General features: G+C 39.5%; 2 protein-coding genes across 2 annotated transcripts; both read left to right on the forward strand.

Annotated features, from left to right (window-relative positions):
* The first annotated feature begins 359 nt into the window (after positions 1–359).
* On the forward strand, positions 360–8,692 carry LOC118814568 (serine/threonine-protein kinase pim-1-like). The gene is made up of 10 exons (XM_036580226.1): positions 360–401; positions 1,265–1,345; positions 1,745–1,843; positions 2,787–2,922; positions 6,815–7,009; positions 7,231–7,325; positions 7,430–7,480; positions 7,629–8,007; positions 8,100–8,273; positions 8,586–8,692. The coding sequence occupies exons 1-10, from the start codon at positions 360–362 to the stop codon at positions 8,690–8,692; spliced, it is 1,359 nt and encodes a 452-aa protein (XP_036436119.1).
* Positions 8,693–18,965: 10,273 nt separating this feature from the next.
* Positions 18,966–24,827, forward strand: LOC118814574 (serine/threonine-protein kinase pim-1-like). The gene is made up of 7 exons (XM_036580241.1): positions 18,966–19,329; positions 22,495–22,689; positions 22,911–23,005; positions 23,110–23,160; positions 23,316–23,694; positions 23,787–23,960; positions 24,273–24,827. Exons 1-7 carry the CDS (start codon positions 18,966–18,968, stop codon positions 24,377–24,379), a joined length of 1,365 nt encoding a protein of 454 aa, XP_036436134.1. The 3' UTR covers positions 24,380–24,827.
* The last annotated feature ends 845 nt before the right edge of the window (positions 24,828–25,672 follow it).

Raw genomic sequence — 25,672 nt, forward strand, 5'->3', positions numbered from 1 at the left:
TCAGTTTGTAAGGAAAACGCTATTTGGTCTTTGTGATTACTGTCTATTTGCGGCGAAATAGTAGTAGGAACAATTATCTAGGAACCAAAAATGGAGCGTAGCATTTCACAATGACGGAGATAAAGCGCGTACTACGCTGCTCAATCCTTATTTGCATAAAGTTAAACTCAAAAATGAATGTATTAAACACATCTTCAACTGTATTCATTCTAAGAATTTTTTGGTATGATGCATTGATTGATTGATTGATTGATTGATTGATAAATAAATAAATAATACATACATACATACATACTCGCTTCGCGTCGCCAACGTTCGCGCTGCCTCCTGTCGCCGGAAGTCGGCAGCTCTCATTGAAAATGAATGAGCTCCGGCCGCTTTGTCGCGTCCCGTCGCTGCCGGTGTGAATGCAGGATTAGGGCTGTGTTCAGACTGCCAGCTCAAATCCGACTCTTGGCATATCCAGATTGAATTTCGATAGTCTGGACCTTAAAATCAGATCCAAAACACATTGAGAGGTGGTTTGAAATAAAATTATATACAAAAGAAAGATGTCCCTTTTGGTGGGCAGTGTATACTGGCAGACCAGCAAGGTCTTGCATCCCATTTTCACACAATGTCCCAAGCTGATGGCAGCACTGTGTGAATGTCAATTTGCTTGTCATGGTCGGTAAAAGTGGAAAACCTGCTGCTACACATATCCGTGTTTTTATGATGTATGAATTTGATAGTGATGGTCAACGCTGAGTACATTGGTGAGTTTGTTTATTTCAGCCTCATCCACTGCTAAGAGGTGAATACAGTCAAGCACACATCCATGCAAATTCTCCATAGACAACCACAGGCAGTAGAATGAGTTAAAAGGAATGTTTTTAGTGTCACACTGTCAGGTTCCCACCTGTCTTAATTCATCAGATCATCAGATTTGGGCACTACTAGAGCTGCCCTGATCAATTGTAATAGTTGCTACGTACATACATGGAGAATATCTCTGTGCTGAGATTTGGCTAAAGACTCCATAGATACTCTTCCTAATGAAACAGGAGAATTAGAAACCATTAGGATTAAAACCTAATGGTTTTGCTTTCTAAAGGGAATTGGCTTAATGGTTTCCAATAGAGACCACTACGTTCCTGTAAGACACTTTTACATTCCATTAGGAAACCATCAGATGCATTTAGAATCAGCTATTGGTTACCTGTTAACCATAAGGATCTTTACATTGTGATATCAACCCATTAAAAAAAGCCAAAACACTTTACAGAACCATCAGGAGCTGAACCGTGAGGAATCCACCTGTGACAAGTTTCGCAAAGCAGAGAAGAAGCAGAGCAGATCTTTATGGGTGAGAAGTTTAACACCACATCACACTAAATAAACAGACTAAACAAACTGGCTCTTATTGCACTTCTTTTTGGACAAGGAAAACTAGGAGGTTTAATTATTTTTACTCCGCCCATATTAGCAAAGTTAGTAGGTGAACACCAGAACTAAAATGTTTTTCTAAACACATGGTGTCCAGGACTGAAAGCTTTGAGTTGGTGGGTGTTGTAGTGGAAATCAAAAGCTTCAAATGTTCTAGCTAATTGTGCACTTTCAGGTGGGGAGATGTGTGTAGTCCCTTAATTGACAAAGGATGACTGTCATCATATTGATGAGGTTCAACCTGACCAGTCAGTATAGACAGATGAAATTGTTTTTAAATCCTCTATCATAGTCTTCAAATCTGTGTCCCCTGAATTAGAAACGTATGTACCGCCACGCCATCTGGCCCCCTTCAAAAGACTTCAGAGAGCCAGGGCGGAGTGACAAGTACTACATCCTGCAGGGAAACATTACCAGAGTGAGTAATGTGGGCCTCATTTTCCTTGACCAATCTATGTAAACATTATTTTTAAGTGCCATCAAATGGTTTCTGATGCCTGGCGACGATATGTACAGTGCTTCTCTAGAACATGCGGATTTTGGATTCTCAGTTGGGTCTCTATGCCTTAGTTGAGTGCCACCCAGCTGCAGTCAACAAAGGATGGGCCTGTGCCGGTGCAGGACGTCACCCTTCAATGTGCAGGGAGACAATCTGAAGTGGAGAGAGGCAGCGCTCACCAAGATGAGCCTTGGTGAAACATTAATCTTTACTCACCTCCGAGTAAAACCTAAAGAGGGAGTAATGTTCGACTCAACATCAAATTCCGTGGTCAAGGTAATTAAAAAAATATATATATTATTATTTAACAATAGTGATGAATAAACAAAAACCCATTAACTGCAATTTAAAAATTTATATTTCAAACTGTATACTTAGTATGTTTTAGGAATAAACTATAAAAACTGAAAAAATATATATAAAAAAAAATCTTTTCACAACAAAGAGTACATCCCTAAAAATGTTGCCAATACAAAGTGATGCACATAAACGCTTCTGTTTTACTCATTTACGTATGACAGTAGCACACAAAGTGCACTTTCATTATGATTCTTGTTATTTTAGTAGCATGAACAAAACAGTGGGTTTATTGGGGAATTGTTATGCTTTTATAGAGTAAATAGTAGTTTAGTCATTTTCAGTTTAATTTGACTTTGTCACAATTAACAGGAAAGCTGGACAGCTGCTCTACGCTGGGTTAGAACCTGCAACACTGGTCACAAAAATACTAAAACATATGTTCCGCCCCCACATGCCCTAGCACCGCAGTTTTACGCTTTATTTTGTGCTTGTGCTATGACCAAGAAAGAGGGCGTTTAGTGTTACAACTAACCCTCACCAGCATGTCCTGTGTCTTTCGCAGAAACCAGAGATGTTGAGAAAGACGGCAGAAGTGGAGATTGTGGTCATCTCCGCTGACCCCTGCACAAACAACACGCTCCTTCTGACTGCAATCATGGAGGAGGAGGAGCTGGTCATTCCAGCTGCTGTGTGGCGTGGTGATATTGACGCAACTGTCAATGCTTTCTGATTTTGATGTAAAGGTATTTTTCAGGAAACTGGTCATCTGTAATGGAATTAAGTCAATTCCCATTAAAAGTCTGATTACTTGCTGGAAACCAAAATTTTTCCTAATTGTATTTTTTCAGCAGGTATGGGTCATGTAATTTAGAGTCACATGTGTTTCTGCTTGCTCTCAGCCATTTTCAGACATTTAAGGAGTAAAACCTTTGATAGCACAATATACGCTACGTATGTAAGCATTCTGAACTGCATTGCTGGATTGGAGCCATACTGGGCTGGATGGAGGTCTAACCTGTGCTGCACACAGCGTTGTGGTATGGAGAAATCCTTAGAAAAATATAAATAATGAAGTATAAATAAGTTTAATATAAATCCGAACAGAGGAATGAAACATAAGTTCAGTTATCAGACAAAAATAGTACAACCCCAAAATTGCAACACTCTGTAAGCGTTTGGGAACAGAGGAAACCAGCTGCTGTAGTTTTGAAAATGAAATGTTTTCCCATTCTTGTTTGATATGGAATTTCAGCTTCTTAACAATGCTGGATCTCTTTTGTCATATTTTTCATTTCATAATGCGCCAAATGTTATCAGTGGGTGACAGGTCTGCACTGCAGGCAGGTCAGTTTAGCACCCGGAGTCTTTTAATATGGAGCAATGCTGGTGTAATACAGGCAGAAGGTGGTTTGACATTGTCTTGCTGAAATAATCAAGGCATTCCCTGAAAAAGACGTTGTCTGGATGGCAGCATATGTTGCCAAAACATGTATATACTGTTCAGTATTAATGGTGCCTTCACAAATGTGCACGTCACCCATGCTATGTGCACTAATGCACTACCTGTGCCATCACGAATACTGGCTTTTGAACTGTGCACTCATAACAAACTGAGTGGTCTTTAGACCGGGGGATGCAGTATCCATGATTTCCAAAAGAATTTCAAATTTTGATTTGTTGGACCACAGGACACTTTTCCACTTTCTCTCAGTCCATTTTAAATAAGCTCAGGCCCAGAGAAGGTGGCAGCATTCCTGTATCCTGTTTATATTTGGTTTCTTCTTTGCATTTTAAAGATTTAATTAGAATTTGTGGATGCAGCGACAAACTGTTTTCACAGACAGTGTTTTTTTTCAGAATTGTTACTGAGCCCATGCGGTGATTTCCACTGCAGAGTCATGTCTTTTTTTGCAGTGCTGCCTGAGGGCCCAAAGATCATGGCTAGCAAATACTGTTTTTTGTCCTTGTCTCTTGCATACAGAGATTTCTCCAGATTCTCTGAATCTTTTAATGTTATTATGTACCGTAGATGATGAAAAGCAAAAGCTTTTGTGCTATTTTACGTTGAGATGCGTTGTTCTTGAATTGTTGCACTATTTGATCGTGCAGTCTTTCACTTCTGAAAGACTCAGCCTCTCTGAGATGCTCTTTGTATACCCAATCATGTTACTGACCTCTTGGCAATTAACCACCAGGTGTTTTTTTAGCATTACACAACTTTACCAGCCTTTTGTTGCCCCTGTCCCAACTTTTTTGGAACGTTTTGTTGGCATCAAGTTCTAAATGGGCATATATTTTTCAAAAAACAATACAATTTCTCAGTTTCAACACTGGATATCTTGTCTTTGTACTATTTTCAATGAAATATAGGGTTTAAATGATTTGCACATCATTGCATTTTGTTTTTACTTACATTTTGCACGGCGTCCCAACTTTTTTTGGAAAAGGGGTTGTATTTTCTTACGTGTAGTTCTTTCAAATGTGTAAACTGATTCAAGTGCAAAAGGTGATTAGAAATTTAATTGAATTTAAAAAAAACTTTAAATGTAAATGGCCTAAAGTCACACAGCTGTTGTATTTTTAAGAGCTCTTGAACTCCAGTTATAGCAGATTAAAATGGTGCCTCATGTTCATCCATTATGTCAGTGAACGGGAACAGCCAATGAGCCCCTCCGTTTGCCAGCCAATCAGCACTCAGTAGCAGAAATGCCAGCGTTCTTCTGCCCAAAACCACTTTGCTGCAGATAAAAAGAAACATACGTAAGTTTTCTTAGTTTTTTAGGTGAAATAGAGCCATCTATGTTCTAAAATAAAAGGAAAGTTCTGTGCAGGTTATTAGAGACTATTTTAACTATTTTAGCCATTTAGCTCTTTTCACCCCCATTTGTTGAGGACTAGCTTGCGGGCGCCCTCTGCTGTTTTGCAGTCATGTTTTTGATATAACGGGTGAAATACAAAGAGACCAGGCTCCTTATAATCGGCCCTGGTATGAGCCCGTGAGAAGTTTAGGAGTCAGAGTTGCTGCCCTCTGGTCATTCAGCTTTTTTAAAATAAGAAAATAAATGAACAAATGTGATAATTCTTTATAAATGGCAAAATTATATATAAATGAATAATAAAATGAAGCATGAACTCCCAGTCTGCATTTCAACGTTTATTCACGGTTGAATTTTGTTTCAAATTTGAAAAGTCAAGCAACGTTGATATTGCAATGTTGTTTCAAAGTAACTTTGAACACTGAATGAACTGTTTAATCACTGAAATCCAAAGAGAAAAAACTGTCATTACAGACCCACAAAGAAACTCAAGTTATTTTATTTAGATCTTATTATTAAGAACTAAGCACAGAGAGAGTGACCATAACTTTCTCCCTCTTACAGCCCAAAACTGAGCATTTATAAACCCTAATGTGTTGATGTGGGTCAATAAGTAGAATTTATCCGTGACGTCTAAGTTTGCAGCAGATTTAGTATAATACCAAAAAGGTGGGTAGGGGGCAGTGTAACAATATTAAAAAACTTTTTTATGTGCTTGTCGGTGCAAAACGTGCATTGTGCTGAATCAAAGGTACACAGATATCACAGACCTTTAGACCCCAATAGGAAATCATCAAATGCATTTAGAATCAGCCACCGATCACCTGTTAAACCATTAGGATCCTTTACACTGTAACATAAACCCATTAAAAAAAAAAGACACATTACAAAGCCATCAGAAACCAAACGAAACGAAAAACATGGTTTCTGTGTTTTTTTCCGCAGGGTGGTCTCCAGCTATGAGATGATAGTAATTTAGTTCAGTCATTTAGATGTGAGGTGCTGAAGCCCCAATTCTCCTACAGCTGAGTTGCAGCAGTTTTTTTCTAGTCATCGGCTGCTTCCTATCAAAGATACAGTGCGCCATCTCCTGACCACAAATAGAAACTGCAGAAAGAAGCGAAATTGTGTAGTGAGTAACGGAATCACGTTCTGCTACAATAACGGGGGCGTGGCTTTAACTCACAAATACATTTACAAACGAGGTCACAGATAATGGGTTCTCACTGCATCATTTAAGTCCGTTTAGTGTATTTTTTCTAGTGGAATTCTGTTTTTGTTGGGAGAAAAACTCATCAAAATATCAAACAGTTTAAAATACGAACAAATTCAGTATATATAGCGAACAATCTAAACGTCACCATGGCAACACACGGCAGTTATGACGTCATAATGGACTGGTGTGACGTCACGAGACGCTGGTCAGTCTACTATAAAAACTCAGTTCACGTCAAATTTACATCATTTTAGTCAGATCTCTCCGAAGTGAATCAGCTTGTTGTTTGTTTCGTGAAGCAGATGATGGAGCAACACTCGAAAACAACAGGTTATTCATACTGACTTTAATTGTGTTCACTAATGTTTTATTAGTTTGCTTGTTGTCTAAAGATTTTTGACTGAAGATAAAAAACTGTAGTTTTTTATAGTAGTACGAGTGCCAGTAGATATCACCACATCCTTTAAAAAAATGTATGCAATGTATCTTCCTAGTATTATCAGTACTGCAGATATATTTAGCTTCCATTTAACATTAAAATGATGTTGCTGTATTTAGATCGAAAGAGAAAAAGGTCAGAGGAGGGCTGCAGCCAGGCTGTCCTGTACCGAACAGACAAATGCTCTGCCACGAAAGGACCTGCTGAAGAGCTGGAGTTTCCAAACACTGAAGCCCCAGCAAGAAAGAAGAGGAAAGTGGCAGTGGAGCAGCCCAGGAGAAAGTCTCCTAGACAGAGAAAAGGCAGCAAGCCTGGTAAGTTAATTTGCCCAGATCACATTAATCATCGACACTTCATTCTAAGTGCTCTATAATTATCCTAATGATTCATATTTACAGTGGTGTAATGTCAATACAATGGTGTGATATCAGAAACTAGATCTCACTGTTTCTCTCATAGCCAGTTAGTGATCAGTAAACTCATATTAGATTATCTAAAAACGGCTGATGTTCATTTCTATCACTGTTTTCAATAGACACCTTTGCCACTCGCTATGTTCTTGGCGAAAAACTAGGCGAAGGAGGCTTTGGATCCGTCTTCAAAGGACACCGCATATCTGATGGCCTACAGGTTCGTAGCTCTTTCACTAATTCCCTAAATTCCATTTTACAGTCATCATTTCTTCTCTGCTTACAGTGCTTGTAGTCTCATTATATTTTTGTGTCTGTGTTTAGGTGGCCATCAAAATTGTCCAAAAACTGGATGATGACCGATATGTCCAAAGCGTAAGTGCACCTCTGAGCTCTTTTTGCTTTCAAATCTTGACTGAAATAAATGCTGGTAGAAACACATAATGATCTTAAACCACCATGAGTTTCTCTCTATGATCTTCACTGATAATTCCTCACCATCTAACTTCCTATTTTCCTGCAGCCTGATGAGCTAAAGGTCGTGCCTGTGGAGGTGGCTTTACTGCAGATCATGAGCCGGCCACCCATCTGCAACACCGTCATCCAGCTCATCGAGTGGTTTGATGAGCCTGACCGCTACATCTTGATCCTGGAGCGCCCTGACCCCTGCAAGAGCTTGGACGGTTTCCTTCAGGACTATGGAGGTTACGTCACTGAGGACATGGCGCGAGGTATCATGTGGCAGTCGGTGGTGGCAGCGTTACAGTGCAGCAAGCGAGGTGTCCTGCACAGGGACATCAAACTGGAGAACTTGCTGATCAACCTGGACACCTTGGCGGTCAAGCTGATCGACTTTGGCTGCGGTGATTTGATCAAGAAATCTGGTTATAACATTTTTGAAGGTAAAACGAGCAACTTATCTGTTCAGTGTTGGTACAGAAATGGATGTTTTTGCTCAGCTCTGCTTAGTTCTCTCTCTCTTTCATGTTCTCAGGCACGATTGAATACTGCCCTCCTGAGTTTTTTCGGAAAGGGAGGTATTATGCTGGTCGAGCAACGGTTTGGTCCCTTGGTGTCCTGATGTTCAGGATGGTTTGCGGGTACCTTCCCTTTGCCAAAGAAGACATCACTGGTGGAGCTCTGCACTTCAGAGATGGCCTATCTAATGGTAAGATAAATGAGAGCATCCTGGTAAACAAGTGTGGAAATGACAGAGATTCATACCTTTAACCTTGTAACTGAGTACAGAGGAACAAAGACTGAAAAAAATGTATTTGGAGATGAATATGCAGAGTAAAAGCTGAAGAATTTGCAGTACAGGCCTGATGTACTCGCAGTGTATATGTTTATAATATTGTGTTTTGCCTGTTATAGTTACATCCCATCTATCACACTGTGGTACTTTTAAAATGTAGAGAAGAAAAAAGAAGATTTAGAAGTTAAGCATCTCTCTCCCACCCAATCCCGTCACTCTGTACAGAATGCCGCAGTCTAATTCGTTGGTGCCTGAAGTGCAACCCAACCAGGAGACCTACTTTGCAGAAGATGCAGCAGCATAATTGGTTACGGTGCAACGTGCCAGCCTAGGATCAGGTTAGCCAGGGAGGAGAGGAAATGACCACTAACAGAAGAAGCAGTGTAGGGTAAATATATAGTGTTCTGATAAGACAGACAAATGAGATATTGTGATACGTTTACATGCTGCAAATGAAAATTAAGAAGTGCTTCAGAATGCATGTCTTTTAGTTTATGTTCCAGGTCATGACAGTTTTAGAGGAGGGCAGTTAAGGGCACTTCACAGTTCAGTCCACCACATCCTTCAGAACTCAGGAGACCAACTATCAGAAAATAAACACTGAAGCATTGCAGTTCTTGCCATTGTGTTTTACTAACAAGATCCTTTTTCTTCTTATTATTATTGTTATAATGATTATATGCTCAAAATTCACAACATTTACAGCCTTCATATGATTATGTGAACTGCTTAGCAACATCTAAGTAACCACCTAGCAACATCCAGCAACCAGTTGGGATGATGTAGGAAGCACTTAGCCACACAACCTAGCAATTACCTGAAACACTGTAGCTGTGTCCTAGTGATGTCCTAGGAACCACCTAGTATACCATAGTAAACACCTAACAACTATCTTACAATTTCTTTTGCAAGCAGCTGAAATACCATGGCGACCACATTGTATCACTCTAGTAACCACCTGAAATACCATATCACCTTCTTGGCAACGGCTTATCATATCAGGCATAACATTATGACCTCCTCCTTGTTTCTATGCTCATTGTCCATTTATCAGCTCCACTTACTATATAGGTGCACTTTATAGTTCTACAATTACAGACTGTAGTCCATCTGTTTCTCTGCATACTTTGTTAGCCCCCTTTTACCCTGTTCTTCAGTGGTCAGGACCCCCATGGACCCTCACAGAGCAGATACTATTTGGGTGGTGGATCATTCTCAGCACTGCAGTAACACTAAAGTGGTGGTGTGTTATTGTGTGTTGCGCTGATCTGAGTGGATCAGACACAGCAGTGCTGCTGTCAACACCTCAGTGTCACTGCTGGACTGAGAATAGTCCACCAACCAACCAGCCCGTGTCCTGTGTCCCCTGGTGAAGGACTAGAGGATGACCAACACAAACTGTGCAGCAGCAGATCAGCTATCGTCTCTGACTTCACATCTACAAGGTGGACTGACAAGGTAGGAGTGTCTAATAGAGTGGACAGTGAGTGGACACAGTGTTTAAAAACTCCAGCAGCTCTGCTGTGTCTGATCCACTCGTACCAGCACAACACACACTAACACACCATCACCACGCCAGTGTTACTGCAGTGCTGAGAATAATCCACCACCCAAATAGTACCTGCTCTGTGAGGGTCCATGGGGGTCCTGACCACTGAAGAACAGGGTAAAAAAAGGGGCTAACAAAGTATGCAGAGAAACAGATGGACTGCAGTCTGTAACTGTAGAACTACAAAGTCCACCTATATAGTAAGTGGAGCTGATAAAATGGACAATGAGCATAGAAACAAGGAGGAGGTTATGCCTGATTGGTGTATGAGAAATATATGCCATCCATACATGAATAATGTTTTCTGTCACATATCGTGTCACATATATATGTTTGTACATGTTGATACATGACAGAAATATAAACCCCATATTTGAAAATGGCCAATTTCAAATAAGTTGGCTCCACATATGACTAATATAAATTGGACATAAGGGAAATCCATTTGTCATAATAAATATCATATATTTGAAATCTGTATATTGGCATATATCTGATTTCTTTATGGGAATTATCATTTTGAGCAACACAAAACTTCATATTAATTTTGTTTAGGAAGAATCCTCACAGAAGAGATGCTGCTTTCACAATTGTAACGTTTTACATTTTAAAAATTAATACTATACTTTAAATGTTTCTTGTTTGCACAATTATTTCATCATCTTTGATGCTGTTTTTTTTACTGATTTCTAGATTAACTTATGCATTGCTGAACAGTGGAGTCTATTAATGATAGTATTATTAAAACCATTTTTATTTATTATTTATTTAAACCAATTTACAAAGGATAAAAGAGGGCAACAGCAGGCAGCAGCACCCTCTGGGAAACACTAGAGTAAATCATTTTCGCACAGACAGTGTTTTTCAGAAGTGTTACTGAGCCCATGCAGTGATTTACACTACAGAATCATGTCTGTTTTTAATGCAGGGCCGTCTGAGGGCCCAAAGATCATTGCAGAGATTTCTCCAGATTCTCTGAATCTTTTAATGATATTATGTACCGTAGATGATGAAAAGAAAAAGTTCTTGGCTATTTTATGTTGAGAAACGTTATTCTTGAATTGTTGCAATTGTCTATTTGTCTGTGCAGTCTTTGACAGAGTGGTGAACTCCTCCTCATCTTTACTTCTGAAAGACTCTGAAAACCTCTCTGGGATGCTTTCCATCTCCTGTACCATTGGTCGCTGCCATGTCTGTTAGCATAGATTGGATAAAAATATTTATAAGAAAGACTTATAAAGATTCAAATTTGATTAAAGGGGAAAATCTACAACCCTTCAACATACTTGGAAACAATATGGATTACCTGTATAGGTATCACGGATGTAATACTAATGTAGCCAGATTTGAGAAGGAGTGCATTTTCTTGCAGGTTTCTTTCTGCTGAACTACAACTATTTAACATTTTTGGTAAAATTGGACCGATATGTGATGCCTGTATAAGTATCATGTATGCCATAACCATGTTGCCAAATTTAAGATGGGACTGCCTTAAAAAGCATCCCCCTATAACGTTCTTACCATTGACACAACTATAATATGTTTTTTAATCAGACAAATTAGGGACCAATATGTGACGCCTGTCTAAGTATCATAGATGTAATAATAATGTAGCCAGATCTAACAGAGGGTTCTTTTCCTGATAGGTGGGCTCTTGTAACCTTCTTTATGTATTCGGCACAATGCTGGCTCTGACCGTAGTGCGTGGTTTTGGACGCAGCTTAGGCATTTTCTTGAGACTGCGCGACAGAAAGTGCAAGCAGGTGCATTACTTTCAAAATAAAAGTCACCAAACCTGCTACAGTGAAACTAAGGCTTATGGTGGCCTCACTGAATGTTATTTACGCCAATACTCTAACAGCTCACACTTACACCTAAAGTTTAGATTTAATTATAGATGAGAATCATGTTGTGTTCGGCAGCTTCACTGAAACATCACCATTTTCTTTGTTGAGGACAAAAGCTATTTCGACAATTTCTATTGAAAATGTTTTTCCACATTTGAACACGTTTTACTTGAATGTCTATGAAATGAAGAAAATAATCAAATGTGAAAAATTAATGTCTTGCTTATTTAAAAAGTACAGAGCTCTGCTGGTGACATACAAAATAATTAAAAAATAATGCGTGGCCACGACTTATTAATGCGTGGGAATGAGATCCCAATGCCATGACTTATTAAGGTGTGGGAATTAGATAATTAAGTAGTGGAAACAAGCTCATGTCTTACTAAGTTGTGGCCACACATTAGTATCTCGTTCCCACACCTTACTAAGTCGTGGCCTCAACTTAATTATCTTGTTTCCACACCTTACTACGTTGTGGCCATGCTCTATTTTTATTTATACAGGATGTCACCAGCAGGGCTCCATAAAAAAGACTAAAAATTGACACAAAATTAAAATAAAAGTTCAGTGTTGGAGCTTTTTTTTTAGCAGCCCAGCTCTAATATTGAGATGCTCCTCAAGGCCTTGATTTTCTGGGTCTGTTGTGCTGGATTAAGTTTGGACCAGACTGGGGACCCCTGGGGTAGTTAAGATTACAAGCTCCACTCCAACTCAACACAAAGTATGATGTACTGTAATAAAGTACTGTCACATTAAGTGACATGATGAGAACTAAGGCCTGTAGGTGACCCTGCCAGTCTGCAGTGATAGCAGAGGAGGGTAAAGTTTAGCAACCTCGCTCTGGGCTTTAGTTACATTTAGGGCATCATATGTTTTCAAAGAAGGAGGATGACAATTTATTATTGCCCACCCATAATTCTTCAGTGATATGAAGCTGAGGTCAGCTATTCACTATCCTGTTGTTCGAATACTGCATTTAAGGTGGAATGGGGAATTTAGCTAGCTAGCTACCGAGACATCAGCAAACTAGTAGTGATTTTTATGCTTGTTATGAAGAAAAGGGCCATAATACAATTGAAACAACATGAAACTATGATAATACAGTGGTTACTATATTTTTTTAACAAAGAAAATACTCACATTTGTGGGTTCCTTTGGTCACTTTTGCAGCCATCTGGCCGGTTTTTCTTTTTTTCTCATAACACTGCTTGTAGCGAGGGGTGAAATGGGATTGGGTCTAATGATGTCATTTAAGTTTTAAGGGGAGCCCTATTCAAAAGTGGGGGATTTTTGCTTTTATTCCGTTATTCTGATATTGTTTTCTCCACCATTGAGACAGTCTGTAAAGCAGATGTCCAGCCCACATTTATGAAATATTTTGCAATATTCATAAGTCATGTCGTTTATTGTTAAATAAAGCTGATGTTAGAAGGTCTAAACTTGTAATAGCCCAGGTGAAAAAGTGCATTATGTTATTGAAACTATGAAGGACAAAAAGTGATTTCTCGACATCTTGTGAAATGACAGAGCTGTTCATTGGAGGGCAGTTAAATCAAGGAACTATACCAGCTATCCATATTTTATTTTGATCCACTCTACTACCTTTCTTGGTAACACTGAACAAAAATACCTTTAGAGATCATAAAATCATGAAGTAATATAGCGTGACTCAGGTTAGTCATGTGCAACTACTGTAAAATCATTCAATTAGTGTGATGTAGGGACAACCTAGCCACACCCAAGCAACTACCTGAAACACTCTAGTTGTAATGTCCTAAGAACCACCTAATATACCATAGTAAACACCTAACAACCATCTTGCGATGCTTTTGCAAGCAGCTGAAATACCATATCAACCCTAGCAACAACCTAACAAACCAGTTTTTGGCATTGAGTTTTACACACAATACCTTGCTGACGTCTAGTTCCAAATATGATTTTGAGAAGAAGTAAAAAATAGTACGAACGTCACGAGGATATTGATTTTATTCATAACTGTTGAGGTGAATTAGGCAGTTGTTCAGTTTTAAAATGAAATGAAACCTAAACATACAACAAATTTGTGACATCACCGATCATCTGCCAATCAAAGACCAATTATATATACATACACACATATGTAGACCACTGTAATTGTGTTGTCATTTTGTAGTCAGCGCCATGCTCTTATGCCCATATAAGCAGCTCCAGAGATAAAAAGACATTTTTTCGAAACTTGCACATTGTGGATCCTCTGAATTATGAGGTTGTTAAAGAGTTGAAATATGAATATTGCTTCATGTAAGCTAATATTATTGCACACTGAAATGACATTGTTAGACTGGCAGCCTGTTTAAAAACTGCACAAACCAGCACGCTCTGCCAGTGTGGTAGCGTATCTCCGTGTACAGACTGAGGGCAGATGGAAAGGAGTCAGAACAGAATAAGCAGCTTTCCCTGCAGTTCTCTGTTCTTCATCTAATCCTCACTGCAACACGATAGATCTTTCCGTTCTGTACACAGTTTGATCTGAAGAGCTCTACAAACTCACCTGCAGTCAGGCTAATTCAGTACAGACTCAGCTTAATATCACTGCTGACCCCCTGATAAACTGATTTAGCCTCTCAAAATATCTTAATTATTACTTTAATGCTGATAACATTTTCTGAGGACATTTTCTCTCAACATTCGCCAGCCTCTTGTTCGAGTTTCCCCATTCCAGCTTACAAGGTGCAGCAGCATTTAAGGTGGAACGGGAAAATTCCAACAAGCAGCTGGCGAATGAGAAGCTGACTTCAGCTTCATGGAGAGTTGAAGGACATGATATGAGCAGGCTGCTCTGTTTCTGATTGACAGCTGAGTAACAGAACCTTATTTTTGCTGTTTCATAGAACCAACAGGTCAGTATTGTTTTGTTCCGTTTGCTAATGTTTGTGAGAGCTAATCACAACTGCTGCACCATTTAAGGTGGACCGAGAAAGTTCGAACGAGAAGCTGGCAAAAAAAAGCTAAAGCGCAGCAGCTTTAGTTTTATGAAGCAATTTTATTATTAAGACTCAGAGGATCCAGTGATCTTCGGGAGAAAAATGTACCCAGATAGCATGAAGACTCGGTCCGAGCTCGGCTGATCTGTGGCAGCATCGGCTGAGACTCGTCATCGGCCAGCTTGAATTGGGCCGAGTGTGGGTGACGCTCAGCAACCGAAGAGCTTGCAAAATGAGCTCGGGCCAATTCCCATACGTGCTCATCCCGCCCAAACATGCACTATAGGTTCGTGCCGATTATGGATAAATCTCAGATGGCTTCCTGCTGCCTGCAGAGTGCACTATGTAGGTCTTGAAATAACGGCTCCTGAAACCAAACAGTGCATAATATTTCTTACAAAGAGCCAGTTGGGATTCAGGCAGGTGTGCACAGTTCCCTACTGGACATATAGTGCACTGATTAGTTGAAGAAGTCAAAATTTCTTAACTGATATAGTGCACTACACAGGGAGTAAGGAGCCATTTGAGATTCAGAAATCAAAGTAATAAGTCCTCACCGAATTATTAAGAAACAAATACTGCAATGTTGTATTTTATTCTAATAAAATTTGGTAAAATAATAAGGATTTCTGTTTGGAAAAGGTTATTTAATCACTGCTTACACAAAAAACAGCACTGATGATGCGTCATTGGCGCGAAAACGCAGATAAGACCCCACCTTCATTGGAAGCCCTCCTTTCAAGAGAGGCTGCTCCATAATTTTCAGTAAGTTTAATTATGGTTATTTCATAAGTTAACATGACTTTAGATTACTGTAAACAGTTTCTAATAGGGATCTAATATTAGCAAAAATTAATTAAAAGCTTTGTATTAAAAGGTTAACTTAGTAAGTCCTTTGAATAGCATATAACTTAGCTGCGTTAGCTAACGCTAGTTGGCATTATCCACACACTGCAGCACGATTTCTGTAAATACTTAGTTTTAAAGGTTTCTAATTTATTTATAAGGGTTATCAGATCGAGATTCGCTAGCTAACGTTATGTCATAATGGCGCAAAAATGCAGAAATACATTTTGTATTTCCAGGCATTTTACAGTGAAGTTAATGTTAGCTAGCTACTTAAGCTAGCTAAGAGCAACATGAAGTTATACCTTACGATAGGATACAGTTCATTAGCTAGCTACTTCAGCCTTCCTTCTATTACATATTTGTTAATGTTCATTAATATTTTCTTAATATTAATATAATATTTATATTAATTCCGGTAACACAGATTTTATAGCTAATTAGCTGTTAGCTGTTCCGAGCTAAGTCGTCTAGAAAATGAAAAGACTAATAACTCCAGGCATCACAGGGTGGTAAAAACTACTTTATCTATTGGTTTGTAAAGTGTTGAAAAAGAACTGCTAGACATTTGAATACTTTCTGTGTTCACAGATGATGAACTAGCCTGAAAACACAGTGGGGTAAGGTGAGCCATGTATTGTGTGTGTGTGTGTGTGTGTGTGTGTGTGTGTGTATATTTATCTATAGGGCAATAGGACTATGCGTAAAAGACAATCATCGCCATGTTGGAAAAATAACGACAGAACTAGAGGGGACTAGCTGACTGTTAATTCTCTCTGCTACGTTCTGTAATGCTAGCTTTACATACCACATAGCTCTTCTTCCGTCTTCCCTCTGTTTATTTTACTTCAGAGTCCGGCCGTGTAGTGGAGCGTAGTTTGTGTGAGGGGGGCAGGTGGTCGGTTCTGTCAGAGTTAGAAAGACAGCGCGTACAGGGCTGTGGAGGGACAAACATTATGAACTCCACACAGATCAACAAAAATCCCCTTTACTCCACACATTAACGCAGCATCAAACTTTCTCCACCCTTCAGGCTCCCTTTCAGTGATTATATTTGTCCTTTGGTGCCGAATCAATGAGTAAAATAAGAAGAAAGGCCATATTAGGATTAATATAATTCTTGTGGAGGTCAATAAACTGCACCATGACTTCTAAAAAAACTTGATAGCAAAAACAGAATAAATGGACTGTTAAAGCTATAATGATACACATCAAACATTATATGTGCATAAGGCTGCACTGTCTACAATGTTAAAAGCATAATATCTACAAAAACAGTGAAGACATAATATAAAGAAAATTGCAAAAGGAGGTGAAAAAAGGAGTGAACTTGATTGGAAGTACACAGTCTTGCACCTTAACCTTTTTGTTTATTTTTCTAATCTTTTTTTGCACCAATTTAATGTTTGTAAGCTCATGATTTGTCTCGCAGCTGACTGGTTTGCTTGAGTGCTTATAACTCTTTATTTAAGGATTTTAAAAAATGTCTGTGGAGGAAATTAATGGGATTTTTACTTTCATAACCAGAGCTGCTAAAAAGTGGGCAGTCACTGTCCAGCTCTATCATGGGGCCTTTAAAAGCAGGTAGGCAACAGTAAATTGCCCTTATTTTCTGTACAGCTCAAGTCAGCTGGTGGTTAATTGAGTAATGAAAACTCTACTATAACAATGGAAAACAGCTTGCTTTTTACTAATATGTAAAGCACGTGGGCAGGGCTTTGGAGCATGATTAGCATGCAAGTCGCCATAAATCTGCACCAGATGTTTATTTGCAGATGTTTGCAGTAACATCTATTAAAACGACAGGTGAAGTAGTTTTCAAAAGATTATTTAATATGTGGTTTTATTAAAGATTTTCATTAAAACAGTTAATGTTTAGAAAAGCACATAAACTAAAACTACAGCAGATATTGATCATTTTTAGATATCTCCCAGGCCTACAATATTACATTATTTAATGTTTGATTTTTAAGCATTTTAAATAAATCAGTTAATATTAAAAGCATGTCAGCAGCTAAAGATATAGGTCTAAGCAGCAGATCTGTGCTGATCAGGACAGGAAAGCGAAGGAAACAAACAGCATTTTACTAAAACTATTTCTGATTTTCATTATCACTAAAATGATTTATGAAGCATTAGATTTTGATAAATTGTATATAAATATATATCGACTGACACTTCATTAAGTACACCTCCTTGAATCTACACTCATTGCCAATTTTTTCAGCTCCACTTACCATATAGATAATGAAAATGTAATATGCAAAATGCAAAATGTCAGTTTATTTGTATGTTTGCATTTAAATTTCCTACGCATATATGCCGTTCAAATTCAGTTCAGCTATTTTAACTTGTCATTTGGTATGCTAGTACTGACATGAGTAGCTTTATTTAAATTAAAATGTATTTTTAGAGTTGCAAGTTATGCTTCATGTGATTGGTGTCAAAATGATTATTACAATGTAATTTACCTTATATGCATTTTCACTGTCTAATAATGCTTTTGAATTTGCATTATTAAAGAGAAGTCCAAGCTAGAAAGAGGGCAAAATTCAGATGTACAAAAGGAACTAATGCCCCTCCTCTTTGCAATTAGATATTCTTGCCTACTGCGCTCATTCTGTGGCAAAATGATTTTGAAAATGCATTTGACCTGATTGTATTTTCTTTTTTATAGACTTTCTCCTGTCAGGCATCCCATCAGGTCAGTGCCAGCAGCACACTCAGCAAAAATGGCTTTATCTGAAGAATGGGGCCCAAGAGTAGCTATTCTTACATTAGTAGATGGGCTACAGCAGAGCAATATATACCCTGGTGTTGCTTACAATATCTTTATACATGACCTGATGAGAGTGTTTAATTGAAAGTTTGGCCAGGTTTTCTGGTTTATCAGTCTGGAAGTCATTGATAAACTTAAGGCTAATGTTAGCTTTTTTTAAGTTTCCATTTCACATTAAATGGCACTGCAGTAACATTTGGGTGCATTTAGGCACCAGAATGTAACTGCTGCACCGTTCAAGGTGGAACAGGAAATTTGAAAAAGCAGGGGCTAAACAACTGCCTATTACCAGGGGTGCAGGGAGGCCTGCTAGTTGATGCCGAGTAGGGATATTTTCTATATTTTCTACAAAGTGAGTATCAGAAGTGGAATTTTTTTTTTCTAAATGTTAGTGTTAAATGTCTAATTATGCTCCTGGCAACCACTGCAGTTTCACCTGTTTTCTACCCCACACCTGATCCTCCTAATCAACTGATGATCAAGTCCTTCATGAGCTGGATCAAGTGGGGTGAGGAGGGAGTAGACAAAACTCAAGTGCTGTGGGTTGCTAGGAGCATAATTAATAATAAAAAGGAGCATAATTAAGAAGCAGTTGTCTGTTCACATGCTGTTCTCAAAGAAATGGCCTGGACGTGGGCCAGTCATTCGGGCCGGACGTGGGCCGATCAAATAAATACCGGCTCGCGGTACTCGGCCCGATGTAAGCTGAGCATTTGGGCCAGAATTGGGCCTAGATTCAAACCGAGGCTGTGCCGAGTATCACAGCACGCAGTACTTGGCCCAGATGTGGGCCAATCATTCGGGCCGGACGTGGGCAGATCAAAGAAATACCGGCTGACGGTACTCGGCCCGGATGTGAGCCGAGCCATTGGACCGGAATCGACCCTAGATTCAAACCGAGGCCACGCCAACTGTTTCGGCATGCAGCACTCGGCCCGGACATGGGACAGTCGTTGGGGCCTGGTATGCGGCATCTGGCCCAAATGTGAGCCGAGCATTTGCACCAGAATTGGGCCTAGATTCAAACTGAGTCTGGGCCAATGAGATTCATGCTGGCATTTGGGCCAGAAGTGGCCCGACTGATTTTTGCTGTCTGGGTACACACGACAAAACTTATCGGGTTCTGAACATTTTTATTTACCACAGGGTGCGATAGAGGCGATTTTTCCAAAACCCCATTCATTCCCACCATAGAGAAATCAAGCTTAGACCTGGAGTTCCTCATATGGGCATAATGTGGACTACAGAATGACGCATGACTACAGTGGTCTGTATTAACATACACTGATACACGGACACACAATCTACCAGATAGCAGGCAGTTCTCGGCCAGTTCTGGCTCTCATCCATGAGTGTTGGTTGACTTCAGGGCAGATATTAGGCATGTGGGCCAGAACAGGGCCAGTTGCTGGACAGCTGTGTAATGTTCTACCATAAAAAATTAATGATAATTAAGGAAACCATTATGGCATAACACTTGAAAAGCACAGGCTAGCAAGGTTAACATGACTATGAACTCAGGGTTATTTATTGCATATTGTTTGTGGCTAATGTTAACTTATTCCCTTTAAATGCTCATAGTCGTTAGCTAACGTTAGCACCTTAGCTCGGGCTTACACCGTTAGCTCAGAGACAGCGCACTGTCTTGTGACAGCAATGGCATGTCCACTCATCTACACATCACCCTTAGAAAACCAGCGCTGTGGTTGTTAACCTGAGGTGACATGGTTCATATGATCTTTCGTTGTCAGGAGTGCTTTACATTAGTTTGACCTGTTAGTTGTTAGTTTGATTCTAAGTTTCTCAATGTTAGAACAAAAACCTTGCCTTATTATTCAGTTTCTAAATCAAAGCCCATCTATTCCAGACGTGACAGCACATCCGGTTTGTTGAGACGATTCATAAATTTGCCTTTAAAGGCACTTGCATATAATATAATACCCATAAGTTTCATATCAAAATGCTCTGTTTTCTCTGTCGCTACTTTCCAAAACTGCATAGCAATTTTAGCTGCTGTGAACTCTTTGCACGTGTTGACTGAATAAAGAATTAAGGATTTCCGTTGTGATGGGTCCTTAGTGATTACCTAAGTGTCCATTGGTCAGTTTCACACAAAATGTAGGTGGACACACAAATCCACCGATTACGATGAGAAGCAGATGAAGTGTTTCTCAACCCCTCTCCATAGCCTCATAACTCTGGATGTGAGTCATGTAGGATCTTGTGATGAGATGGAATGGAAAGGGCGACTTTACAGACTCAGGTAATGTTTGACCCGTATTTCTGCGCTGCATTATCAGAAAGACGAGAAACACGTATAGAAACATCGAATTTGACCTGAGGGTGAGTTTGTGGACCACAGAGGGTAAAGTATAATTTTTCAGACATTTTTGTCACCTCTTATTTAAGATAAAAGGTCTTTAAACCCATTTGAACAGTTCCTTAAAGAAGATGTCAGATGTAATCTGTATTTCAGTGGCTCCTCCTCTTCACTGAAGAATTTTTCATCCACCATGTTTTAAAATTTGTGCAGAAACATTGTGAGAAATGTGTTTAGAATTATATGTATTGATTATTAAGAAGAATATTACTAATATTTTGCATGTTCTGCGGTAAATGACTGTGGCATCCTCAGAGCCACAGCTGGGCCGGGGACCAAAGTGAGCATTCAGCCGTAACTGTGTGCCATAAACGAGCCAGATGTGGGCCACACCTTTTAAATACTGTCAAGGTTTGGGTCTGATCTGCACCACCTCTGTTAGCCTTGTACACTTTACAGTATAAGGGCCAGAGCTGGGCCACATCCATTAGTTCTATGTTCTACTCATTAACAGTGTGTGGGGCAAATTCTTCTTGTTATACAGTATAGGGGTCACATCTGGGTCGAGGGTCCAGCCAGAACTGGACACTGAACAAAACCAAGGATGTGGTCCACAAGTGGGTTCTTATCACCACCGCTGAGAACATTACTGACTAGGCACTTTTCTGTGTCACTGATGGACTGAGAATAGTCCACCAACCAAAAACAAGCAGACAGCAGTGCTCTGTGACCACCGACGAAGGACTAGAGGATGACTAATGAATTATGTATTTATAGATGAGCTACTGTTTCTTGCTTTACATCTACAAGGTGGATCAACAAGGTAGGTTTGTCTAATAGAGTGGACAGGAAATGATCCACCACCCAAATAATATTCTGTGGTGGTCCTGTGGGGGTCCTGGCCATTGAAGAACAGGGTAAAAGTATAACAAAGTATGCAGAGAAACAGATGGACTATAGTCTGTAATCGTAGAACTACAAAGTGCTCCTATGTGGTCAGTGGAGTTGATAAGGTAAACTTAGTGTGTAGAAACAAGGCAGGTTTGTTGCTGTGCAGCAGTTTTTTTCTACAGTCATCGGCTGCTTCCTATCAAAGATACAGTGCGCCATCTACTGACCACAAATAGAAACGGCAGAAAGAAGCGAAATTGTGTAGTGAGTAACGGAATCACGTTCTGCTACAATAACGGGGGCGTGGCTTTAACTCACAAACACATTTACAAACGAGGTCACAGATAATGGGTTCTCACTGCATCATTTAAGTCCGTTTAGTGTATTTTTTCTAGTGGAATTCTGTTTTTGTTGGGAGAAAAACTCATCAAAATATCAAACAGTTTAAAATACGAACAAATTCAGTATATATAGCGAACAATCTAAACGTCACCATGGCAACACATGGCCAATTAGAACGACAGCTATGACGTCATAATGGACTAGCGTGACGTCACGAGACGCTGGTCAGTCTACTATAAAAACTCAGTCCACGTCAAATTTACATCATTTTAGTCAGATCTCTCCAAAGTGAAGCAGCTTGTTTGTTTCATGAAGCAGATGATGGAGCAACACTCGAAAACAACAGGTTATTCATACTGACTTTAATTGTGTTCACTAATGTTTTATTAGTTTGCTTGTTGTCTGAACATTAAAATTATGTTTTAGATTTTTGACTGAGGATAAAAAACTAGATTTTTGATAGAAGTACGAGTGCCAGTAGATATCACCACATCCTTTAAAAAAACAGCATATAATGCAATGTATCTTCCTAGTATTATCAGTACTGCAGATATATTTAGCTTCCATTTAACATTAAAATGATGTTCCTGTATTTAGATGGAAAGAGAAAAAGGTCAGAGGAGGGCTGTAGCCAGGCTGTCCTGCAGGAAACAAAGAACAGTTCTGCTAAGAAAAGACCTGCTGCAGTACTGGACGTTCCTGACACTGAAGCCCCAGCAAGAAAGAAGAGGAAAGTGGCAGTGGAGCAGCCCCAAAGAAGGTCTCCTAGACAGAGAAAAGGCACCAAGCCTGGTAAGTTCATTTGCCCAGATCACATTAATCATGGACACTTCATTCTAAGTGCACTATAATTATCCTAATGATTCATATTTACAGTGGTGTAATGTCAATACAATGGTGTGATATCAGAAACTAGCTCTCACTGTTTCTCTCATAGCCAGTTAGTGATCAGTAAACTCATATTAGATTATCTAAAAACGGCTGATGTTCATTTCTATCACTGTTTTCAATAGACACCTTTGCCACTCGCTATGTTCTTGGCGAAAAACTGGGCGAGGGAGGCTTTGGATCCGTCTTCAAAGGACACCGCATATCTGATGGCCTACAGGTTCGGAGCGCTTTCACTTATTCCCTAAATTCCATTTTACAGTCATCATTTCTTCTCTGTTTACAGTGCTTGTAGTCTCATTATATTTTTGTGTCTGTGTTTAGGTGGCCATTAAAATTGTCCAAAAACTGGATGATGACCGATATGTCCAAAGCGTAAGTGCACCTGCGGCCTCTGAGCTCTTTTTGCTTTCAAATCTTGACAGAAATAAATGCTGGTAGAAACATATAATGATCTTAAACCACCATGAGTTTCTCTCTATGATCTTCACTGATAATTCCTCACCATCTAACTTCCTATTTTCCTGCAGCCTGATGAGCTAAAGGTCGTGCCTGTGGAGGTGGCTCTACTGCAGATCATGAGCCGGCCACCCATCTGCAACACCGTCATCCAGCTCATCGAGTGGTTTGATGAGCCTGACCGCTACATCTTGATCCTGGAGCGCCCTGACCCCTGCAAGAGCTTGGACGGTTTCCTTCAGGACTACGGAGGTTACGTCACTGAGGACATGGCGCGAGGTATCATGTGGCAGTCGGTGGTGGCAGCGTTACAGTGCAGCAAGCGAGGTGTCCTGCACCGGGACATCAAACTGGAGAACTTGTTGATCAACCTGGACACCTTGGCGGTCAAGCTGATCGACTTTGGCTGCGGTGATTTGATCAAGAAATCTGGTTATAACATTTTTGAAGGTAAAACGAGCAACTTATCTGTTCAGTGTTGGTACAGAAATTAATGTTTTTGCTCAGCTCTGCTCAATTCTCTCCCTCTTTCATGTTCTCAGGCACGATTGAATACTGCCCTCCTGAGTTTTTTCGGAAAGGGAGGTATTATGCTGGTCGAGCAACGGTTTGGTCCCTTGGTGTCCTGATGTTCAGGATGGTTTGCGGGTACCTTCCCTTTGCCAAAGAAGACATCACTGGTGGAGCTCTGCACTTCAGAGATGGCCTATCTAATGGTAAGATAAATGAGAGCATCCTGGTAAACAAGTGTGGAAATGACAGAGATTCATACCTTTAACCTTGTAACTGAGAACAGAGGAACAAAGAGTGAAAAAAATGTATTTGGAGATGAATATGCAGAGTAAAAGCTGAAGAATTTGCAGTACAGGCCTGATGTACACGCAGTGTAAATGTTTATAATAGTGTGTTTTGCCTGTTATAGTTACATCCCATCTATCACACTGTGGTACTTTTAAAATGTAGAGGAGAAAAAAGAAGATTTAGAAGTTAAGCATCTCTCTCCCACCCAATCCCGTCACTCTGTACAGAATGCCGCAGTCTAATTCGTTGGTGCCTGAAGCGCAACCCAACCAGAAGACCTACTTTGCAGAAGATGCAGCAGCATAATTGGTTACGATGCAACGTGCCAGCCTAGGATCAGGTTAGCCAGGGAGGAGAGGAAATGACCACTAACAGAAGAAGCAGTGTAGAGTAAATATATAGTGTTCTGATAAGACAGACAAATGAGATATTGTGATACGTTTACATGCTGCAAATGAAAATTAAGAAGTGCTTCAGAAGTGCTTCTCTATCTAATGCATGTCTTTTAGTTTATGTTCCAGGTCATCACAGTTTTAGAGGAGGGCAGTTAAGGGCACTTCACAGTTCAGTCCACCACATCCTTCAGAACACAGAAGACCAACAATCAGAAAATAAACACTGAAGTATTGCAGTTCTTGCCATTGTGTTTTACTAACAAGATCCTTTTTCTTCTTATTATTATTGTTATAATGATTATATGCTGAAAATTCACAACATTTACAGCCTTCATATGATTATGTGAACTGCTTAGCAACATCTAAGTAACCACCTAGCAACATCCAGCAACCAGTTGGGATGATGTAGGAAGCACTTAACCACACAGCCTAGCAATTACCTGAAACACTCTAGCTGTGTCCTAGTGATGTCCTAGGAACTACCATAGTAAACACCTAACAACTGTCCAAAGGTAGGTAGTAACGTGCTGCATTTACTCAATTACAATTACTTAAGTAACTTTTTTAACAAATTGTACTTTTAAGAGTTGTTTTAAAAGAGATTACTTTATACTTTTACTTGAGTACATTTGCATGGTCAGAAATGTACTTTTACTCCGTTATATTCATCTACGTTCCTTCCGTTATATTTGTAAATAATTTTTAATTGAATGCACGTTTTGTTTGTTTTGTTCATACGCATCTTAAATCGCTCCCTTCACCAATCAAAATCATCTTACGCAAGTCTGTTCACCAATCAAAAGCATCTTACCTGACTTCATTTGACCAATCAAACTCATATGTATAACACTCAAATGTATACTGAAAACTACAGGTACCTAGTCATTAACAGCCGTGGGCTCTGCAGAACCACTGATTTCAGCTCGTTGCTGGACTGCGATGGCTCAAACAGACGACACTGTGGAAGGAGAGCATCCTTGGCCTCATATCGAGACAATGTTTACTCTACAGGCTACCAAAACCAATAGTTATGCCATGCGCTGCTTTCTCTGCCAGCCTAAAAACATGAACCTTTCAGCTTTCAAGAACTCAACATCCAACTTGAGAAAACATGTTGCGGTAAGTGATGGTGATGATGTTAAAAGTTGTTTTATTTTAGTAGTGATTATATTAGTAATGTTAATAGTGTACAGGCCACATTTATGAGATATTTTGAGATACTGGAGAATTTC

Source organism: Colossoma macropomum, unplaced genomic scaffold (genome assembly GCF_904425465.1).
Source record: "Colossoma macropomum unplaced genomic scaffold, Colossoma_macropomum, whole genome shotgun sequence".
NCBI classification, from domain to species: domain Eukaryota; kingdom Metazoa; phylum Chordata; class Actinopteri; order Characiformes; family Serrasalmidae; genus Colossoma; species Colossoma macropomum.

Excerpts from the sequence above, each read along its gene's own strand:
- LOC118814574 (XM_036580241.1), top strand. The coding sequence starts at position 18,966 with ATGGCCTGGACGTGGGCCAGTCATTCGGGCCGGACGTGGGCCGATCAA. Across the intron at positions 19,330-22,494 it reads ATGCGGCATCTGGCCCAAAT|ATGGAAAGAGAAAAAGGTCA; the intron begins GTGAGCCGAGCA and ends TCCTGTATTTAG. Across the intron at positions 23,695-23,786 it reads TGGTTATAACATTTTTGAAG|GCACGATTGAATACTGCCCT; the intron begins GTAAAACGAGCA and ends TCATGTTCTCAG.
- LOC118814568 (XM_036580226.1), top strand. The coding sequence starts at position 360 with ATGAATGAGCTCCGGCCGCTTTGTCGCGTCCCGTCGCTGCCG. Across the intron at positions 7,326-7,429 it reads GCATATCTGATGGCCTACAG|GTGGCCATCAAAATTGTCCA; the intron begins GTTCGTAGCTCT and ends GTCTGTGTTTAG. Across the intron at positions 8,008-8,099 it reads TGGTTATAACATTTTTGAAG|GCACGATTGAATACTGCCCT; the intron begins GTAAAACGAGCA and ends TCATGTTCTCAG.